We start from the raw sequence: 8,155 nt of genomic DNA on the forward strand, positions 1-8,155 counted from the left end.
CACTTATATATGAGTAGATGGTGTGCCGTCAAAGACACGTTGAGAGTATGAGTAGATGGTGGCACACTAGTTGATATTCAAACCTTGTCCAAGAAAGACCAAGGTTAGATCCAATAAAATTTGAAATGTTGGGACCTTTGTATTCATAAATGAAGACAATGTACAATAGAAAGTCTAGATATGAGTCTATGGTATCTACTATGGTAAAAGAGATGTAAAAACACCAAGGCCGTGTTTTTTGGAATAAGAAAGAGATACCAAAAAAACTTGTAGGATAAAGGTCAAGATAGGGACCAATAAAATTAAAATTAAAGGGATCTTTCTATTCAATACATTGAATGTACAAAAGTAAGTCTAGGTATGAGTCCATGATTTGCAATCGCTAGCACAACAAAAGGATTATTTATAGGTACCTTTCTTACAAAAAAGTAATGGAAGTTTTATTCTTTCGTTGAAAGAGTGTGATGACTTTTAACACTCAAAGATTGAGTCAAGTCAAGTCATGCTCTACTATTCATAAATGAACAATAGACAGAGTCTAATGTTTCCCATCCATGGTGAAAGGGATGTAAAGAAAGCAAGGCGAGTGTCTTTTGGAATAGGAAACTTTTGGTATAAACGTCAAGATAGGCTCCAATAAATGTCAAATTAATGGGACCTCTATATTCAATCAATTGAATGTACAAAAGAAAGTCTAGGTATGAAAACATGATTTGCCTTGGCAAGCACAACAAAATGCTGATCTATAGGTACTCATGTTTACAAAAAAGCAATGGTACTTTTATTCTTTGGTTGAAATTGCATGACAACATATGGCACTCAAAGATTAGGTCAAGTCAATATTGTGATGTGAGATGTTAAGTCTCCCATCATGATAGAACTCAAAGGTTACATCAACTCATGCTCTACCATGATAGCACACAAATATTAAGTCAAATCATGCTCTATCATGAAAGAAATCAAGGATTCCGTCAAGTCATGAGCTATTATCATGTGAATTTTAAACTACCATCATGTGAAGTTAATGTTTCCCAAACTAGATATTTGATATGACCATGATTTTTATAACCTTTAATTTTCTCAAGGGTGCAGATGGTTTTTAGAAATAGAAAAGAAAACCTTGTTTAAAATCTTAGAGAGGTTATTTTCAAGGCTTGAAATTTTACAAATATCTTGATTTGAAGGTTATGATGAAATTGCATCCTTTTTTAAGGGTTAGAACGAATAGTAGCCTTGAAATTATTGTTAAGCCTAGGCTTATGTGCTTTTTAATTTTCAATATATAAATTTCATAAGAAATGTTCTATTTGAACACTTATATACGAGTGGATAGTGTGCTATATAAGGCATATGGAATATGGAAGATATTCAAATTTTGTAGGGGAATACCAACGTCGGCTCCAATAAATTTTGAATTGTTGGAACCTTTGTATTCATAATGAAGACAATAATGTACAATAGAAAGACTAGATATGAGTCTATGGTTTCCCATCCATAGCAAAAGGGATATAGAGAAAGCAAGGCAAGTGTATTTTGGAAGAGATATTAAAAGTGCTTGTAGGATAAAGTCAAGGTAGTACAATGGAAAAACTAGATATGAGTCTATGGTCTCCAATCCATAGCGAAAGGGATGTAGAGAAAGCAAGGTAGTGTATTTTGGAAGAGGAAGAGATATTAAAAGAACTTGTAGGATAAAGTCAAGATAGGCTCAATAAATTTCAAAGTAATGGGACCTTTCTATTCAATCAATTTAATCTACAAGGTATGGGTCCATGATTTGCCATGGCTAGCACAACAAAATGCTTATCTATAGGTACTTGTTTACGAAAAAGAAATGGTACTTTTACTCTTTGGTTGAAAGCGCGTACCTATAGCACTAAAGATTAAGTTATGCCAAGTCATGCTCTATTATGATGGGAGATGTTAAAGTCTCCCATAATGATAGCACTCAAAGATCATATCAAGTCATGCTCTATCATGATAGCACTGAAGCATTAAGTCAATTACTCTATTATGATGGGAGATGTTAAAGTCTCCCATAATGATAGCACTCAGAGATCACATCAAGTCATGCTCTATCATGATAGCATTGAAACATTAAGTCAAGTCATGCTCTCTCATGAAAGTAGTCAAAGATTATGTCAAGTCGTGAACACTTATATATATGAGTAGATGGTGTGCTCCCTAAGGCATATTGAGAGATATAAGGATTGTGGCACATTAGGAGATATTCATATCTTGTTTGTCTTGTTGGATTCACTCCAGCTTTGGTGTGGAAACAATCCTTGTGGGAATTCTTGTGGACAACACATCAAAATGGTTTGGCTTCACCTTCTCAAAATTGCCATCATATTGAGCATCCTCATGGCAAAATTTGCGGGGTGCAGCTCAGCAAGTACGGGAAATGATGAAGATGTGGAGCTTTTGCTGGCATTCAAGAGGGGCATCACCCATGATCCTTTGGGGGTGTTAGGAGGTTGGAATGTTGGCAACAAATCTGTGTTTTGCAATTGGAAGGGAGTCAAGTGTGTGGTTGAGCCTAAGCCACACTACAGTTCTATGCAAGTAGCCCAGGTGAGTGAGCTAAACTTGACATCTAGCAATTTGGAAGGTTGGATCACACCAGCTTTAGGTGGACTCTCACATCTCTCCTCTTTGGATTTGTCTCAAAATCGTCTTTCTGGATCTGTTCCTCATGAATTTGGATCCTTACAAAATCTCCACATTTTGTATCTCCGCAACAATCATCTTGTGGGTGGCATTCCCACCACTCTTGGCAACTGCACCGCCCTCACGGATGTCCAAATCCATACAAACAACTTCACCGGTCACATCCCATCTGAATTTGGGATACTTGCGAATCTTCGGATTTTGGCCATAGCTAAGAACAACCTTACCGGTTCCATTCCCAAAAGCTTATCCAACTGCACGAACCTCGTTGCTCTCGACCTTGCTAGCAACCAACTAACCGGGGTAATCCCATCGGAGTTTGGAATGCTCACCAACCTTCAGACTCTGTATCTTTGGGGAAATCAGCTCACGGGCCTCATCCCCTCCAGCTTAGGCAACTGCACCACCCTCACAATTCTTGAGCTTGCTAGCAACCAACTAACCGGGGTAATCCCATCGGAGTTTGGAATGCTCACCAACCTTCAGACTCTGTATCTTTGGGGAAATCAGCTCACGGGCCTCATCCCCTCCAGCTTAGGCAACTGCACCACCCTCACAATTCTTGAGCTTAGTAGCAACCAACTAACCGGGGTAATCCCATCGGAGTTTGGAATGCTCACCAACCTTCAGACTCAGCGTCTCTGCGGAAACCAGCTCACGGGCCTCATCCCCTCCAGCTTAGGCAAGTGCACCACCCTCACAATTCTTGACCTTAATAGCAACCAACTAACCGGGGTAATCCCATTGGAGTTTGGAATGCTCACCAACCTTCAGACTCTGTCTCTCTCGGGAAACCAGCTCATGGGCCTCATCCCCTCCAGCTTAGGCAACTGCACCACCCTCACAATTCTTGAGCTTAGTGGCAACCAACTAACCGGGGTAATCCCATCGGAGTTTGGAATGCTCACCAACCTTCAGACTCTGCGTCTTCGGCAAAACCAGCTCACGGGCCTCATCCCCTCCAGCTTAGGCAACTGCACCACCCTCACAATTCTTGAGCTTAGTAGCAACCAACTAACCGGGGTAATCCCATTGGAGTTTGGAATGCTCACCAACCTTCAGACTCTGCTTCTTTGGGGAAACCAGCTCACGGGCCTCATCCCCTCCAACTTAGGCAACTGCACCACCCTCACAATTCTTGACCTTAATAGCAACCAACTAACCAGGGTAATCCCATCGGAGTTTGGAATGCTCACCAACCTTCAGACTCTGCTTCTCTGGGGAAACCAGCTCACGGGCCTCATCCCCCCGAGCCTTGGGAATTGCAGCTCTCTCACAGCGCTAGACTTTTCTTCAAACGAGGTGATGGGATCGATACCGTCGGAATTCGGGATGCTCCATCGCCTTGCAATCTGCTATTTGAGTCGTAACAACCTCACGGGTGGCATTCCCTCCATTCTTGGCAACTGCACCTCCCTCGCTGATCTCGGCCTTGATTCAAATGAGCTAAGTGGTGCAATTCCCTCCGAGCTCGGCAAACTAGGATCTCTTCGACGCATACGTTTGCAGGAGAATAACCTCTCCGGGACTATACCGCCGGAGATCTCCAATTGCAGTCAGCTATTCTTCCTCGACTTTTCTTACAACAGGTTGAGTGCAGCCGTTCCCGATCCCATCGGCCAGCTTCAAGAATTAAGAAACTTATATCTGCAACACAATATGCTCACGGGTCTCATTCCCGAAACTCTGAGCCGGTGCTTCAGACTCATAGATTTGGATCTCTCTTCCAACTCCCTCACAGGAAGTATCCCCTCAAACTTCTCAGTATTAGTCTCTTTGGGATTGGCGCTCAACTTATCTTGGAATGCTTTATCCGGATCCATACCTTCAGGATTAGGCGGATTGATCTTGGTGGGAGCTATCGATTTGTCTCACAACTTGTTATCCGGTACAATCCCAGCAAGCATGGGCGGTTGCCTGGAGCTCTCTTTCCTCGACCTTTCCAGCAATACTTTGACAGGAGAAATACCACGGACCATCGGCAGTCTCAAGAGTCTAAAGCTGTTGAATCTTTCTGGAAATATGCTATCTGGATCTCTACCGCCACAACTCGCTGCTTTAAATTCCCTCGCACAGCTTGACGTATCCTTGAACAACCTCACGGGCAGCTTGCCTTCTTTCCTTGGACGCATGCCTGCCCTCACATATCTCAATGTCTCATTGAATGCCTTCACAGGTGAAATTCCAAATGTTGGCCTGTTTATGCATCTCAATGCTACATCATTTTTGGGCAACCCGGGCCTTTGTGGGCCGATCCTTCATAAAGTCTGCGAGGTAGCCATTGCAGGCCACCACAAGCTCGTTATCATTGTTACAGCTACTGCTTCAGCGTTGCTATTGTTGGGGGGATTACTTTGGTACTTCATCCATCGTCACAGTTCAAGATCCTCTAATGTGCTATGTCCAACCTTGCGCCGAAGGCAAGAAAGGTTTACAGCTCAAGATATGTGGACAGCCACAGAAGTCTACGATCAAAAAAATATCCTTGGTGCGGGTGGATTCAGCGTTGTTTACAAGGGCGTGTTGCCAGATAACAGGGTCATTGCTGTGAAAATACTCAAAGACGCACGATCTTACGATATATTCGTAAGGGAGCTGCGGATACTTGGAAGACTACGGCACAGAAATCTGGTCAAAATCTTGGGTTACGTCTCTACTTTGGAGGTGAAGGCCTTGGTATTGGAATTTGTGAGCAATGGGAGTTTGGAGCGACACTTGTATGAAGCTGGAACCTGCCGATTGAGCTGGGAAACACGTTTGAAGGCAGCAATTGCTATTGCTCAGGTCTTGGTTTATCTGCACCATGACTACGGTCTGCCTGTGGTGCACGGTGACTTGAAGCCCAGCAACATCCTCTTTGATTCCGACTTTGAAGCACGCCTCACAGACTTTGGCACTGCGAGGCTATTCACCGATCTTTCCAGTGGTGGAACCTCTCTCCAGCTATCTTCCACCTTCAAAGGTTCCATCGGCTATCTAGCACCAGGTAAAGCTCTTGCATTCAGATCTACTCTTCCAGAGCCCCGCAAGATCGGGATTTAACATAATTTCAACATGCAAAATAAACCTATGTTTCTATCTCACAGGACATTGTATGTGCATTCTTTGTTTCATTTACAGAGTATGCATACTCTACCCAGGTTTCTGTGAAGGTGGATGTTTTCAGTTATGGTGTTGTATTGTTGGAGATGTTGACTACAAGAAGGCCCACAGACGAAAATTTTGGCATGGGGATGACTTTATCTCAATGGGTGCGTTCATATTTCCCGGACAAAGCAATCGAAGTCTTGGATGAAGCTCTTCAAGGATTTGGAATCCATAATCCTGTCCATATCATCAGACTCATGGGCCTGGCTTTGGCTTGTACCAAGGAGAATCCAAGCAGCCGTCCTACAATGAAACAAGTTCTCACAGAGCTACTTAAAATAGAAACGGGAATTGGCAATGCTATTCTCAACTATCCTGCATTAGAAAGCCTTGCTACCGCTGGCAGCACGAGGGCAATAAGTTCAGATCAGCATCAAAGGTATTGTTGTTTGATTTCAAAATGTGTTTATCCCCAAGTCTTTTGCATATCTGATCATTAATCGATGTGATGTCTGCCTGCAGGAATGTACAAGAACATTCATTCTCAACCTAGCTAGATGCAAAGGAGTCAGTTGTGCCTATTGAGGCAGTAACTAAGGCGTTGATGGCACCTACATACATTAAGAATAAGGGCCCAACATCATATGCATAATGTATGTAGTGAGAATTTAGACATGAAGAATACATAAGCTCGGTACCATTACCAGTAATCTGCAAGTCAAGCGAGTGTATTTATGTGCATGAGTATCTGATAGTTACCTAAGAAGCATGATCTTGGAAAAAGGTTGTAAGTACTTGCTGACTCTTATGTAAATAACATGCAATTTGTTGCCCGCTCATGTGAAAGATCTTGAATGGTGTGGGCCAAGTAAGTTCTATTATTAACCACAAGCTTGTCATAGGATGATAAAACGATGAAGTAAATGTCTACATCTAAGTGTCAACAATGACTGCCAATAGTCCATGTGGAAAATAGGGGACTTTGGATAACACAATGGTCACAAGATTGAGACTATACTCATAGTCAGCAATGTTGCTACATTATGGTGAGTGGCCAATACGTGGGTAATCGATACCTCATGGATGCTGAGGCCATTCTTATACACAATAAATTAGACAATTATTGGAAGAGATTTTCACCTCACCTTGGTCAAATGCTTCTATAATTGTCCACAAACCAATAGACATTGCATATTTATCTAAGACTTTGGGTGTTATCATATTACTACTCATTTGATTAGTTTGTAGCTAGACGCATCAAGCAAGAGAGAGAACTTAGAGATCAACTCTCAAAAATCATTTTTGGAGAGATTGACTAGTGGACCAATCAGTCTACAATGGGAATATTGAAGCTTCGAGAATTTGGATAAGTGACATGACTTGGGCATGGGGATTCTGTCTCCAATTGCTTCTCAGGAGATTCACTCTGAAGAAGGGGGAGGGCGTCACCTGCATGCATAAACCTCAAGAAAACCCCTTGTACATGATCCTTGTGAGCATAATAAAACATGCCCATCGTAGCTTATACAGATATTTTCAGCAATTTACTATGGCTCCCTTCCCTTATGTCTCCATTTTTTCTCAAGCTCTTATACACACCCGCTTTCTTTAAATAAACTCTAAGGGCTTCGGGTTAGCATAAGGCTATATGCGTAATTTTGAAGGAAGCCTATGATTTACTTCTTCATATGTAGCATGTGATGTTGGGATTAGATGTCAGCTCCCCATCTACGAGCTTCCATATGAGGATAGGTCCAATGGATGGATTCTCTGCACCTTACAGATGCTCTTACAGATGGATGGTCCAATGGATGGATTCTCTGCACCTTACAGATGGATTCTCTGCATCTAAGGGCTGGTCCAATGGATGGATCACTTCTCCCCTTGGGCATTTCACGAGCATTGAGGTTCGAGGGAGGTATCACGGTTATAGATGGATGGTCCAATGGATGGATTCTCTGCATCTAAGGGCTGGTCCAGTGGATGGATTCTCTGCACCTTACACATGCCCTCCGCCACTCTCTCTAGTGCCCTTGTGCGCCCTCCTAAGACCTATTTTGGTAGCTTGCAGAGGACTAGATTATGCCCCCCAATGGGGGCATTTTATAGGACTGGAGTGCCCTGTTTTCTTGTGCCTAGAAGCACATCTAAGGCTGGTTTAATGGATGGATTCTCTGCAGCTTGCTATTTCCCTTCACTGCTCCCTCTAGTACCCTTGTGTGCACTCCTGAGGACCTGTTTTGGCAGCCTATAGAGGGCTAGATTAAATTACTTATGCCCCCTACGGGGACCTTTTATAGGACTAGAGTGCACTCCTTTTGGCCAACTGGATAGTCTACTGCTCAACTGCTACTTGTCACTGCAATGGTGGATGACTTTGAGTGTCATTGAGAATGTT

General features: G+C 42.7%; 1 protein-coding gene across 1 annotated transcript; it reads left to right on the top strand.

Annotated features, from left to right (window-relative positions):
- The first annotated feature begins 2,364 nt into the window (after nt 1-2,364).
- On the top strand, nt 2,365-6,456 carry LOC147900445 (uncharacterized). The gene is made up of 3 exons (XM_087376653.1): nt 2,365-5,656; nt 5,791-6,196; nt 6,280-6,456. Exons 1-3 carry the CDS (start codon nt 2,365-2,367, stop codon nt 6,308-6,310), a joined length of 3,729 nt encoding a protein of 1,242 aa, XP_087232779.1. The 3' UTR covers nt 6,311-6,456.
- The last annotated feature ends 1,699 nt before the right edge of the window (nt 6,457-8,155 follow it).

This window comes from Dipteris shenzhenensis, chromosome 7 (assembly GCF_047967505.1).
Source record: "Dipteris shenzhenensis isolate YYH24624 ecotype China chromosome 7, Dip_SZ_1.0, whole genome shotgun sequence".
Lineage (NCBI taxonomy): Eukaryota > Viridiplantae > Streptophyta > Polypodiopsida > Gleicheniales > Dipteridaceae > Dipteris > Dipteris shenzhenensis.

What these genes read in the sequence shown, in the direction of transcription:
- LOC147900445 (XM_087376653.1), top strand. Translation starts at nt 2,365, where the DNA reads ATGGCAAAATTTGCGGGGTGCAGCTCAGCAAGTACGGGAAATGATGAA. An exon ending in CATCGGCTATCTAGCACCAG is followed by an intron (nt 5,657 to 5,790) that starts GTAAAGCTCTTG and finishes TTTCATTTACAG; the next exon opens with AGTATGCATACTCTACCCAG. An exon ending in AGTTCAGATCAGCATCAAAG is followed by an intron (nt 6,197 to 6,279) that starts GTATTGTTGTTT and finishes GTCTGCCTGCAG; the next exon opens with GAATGTACAAGAACATTCAT.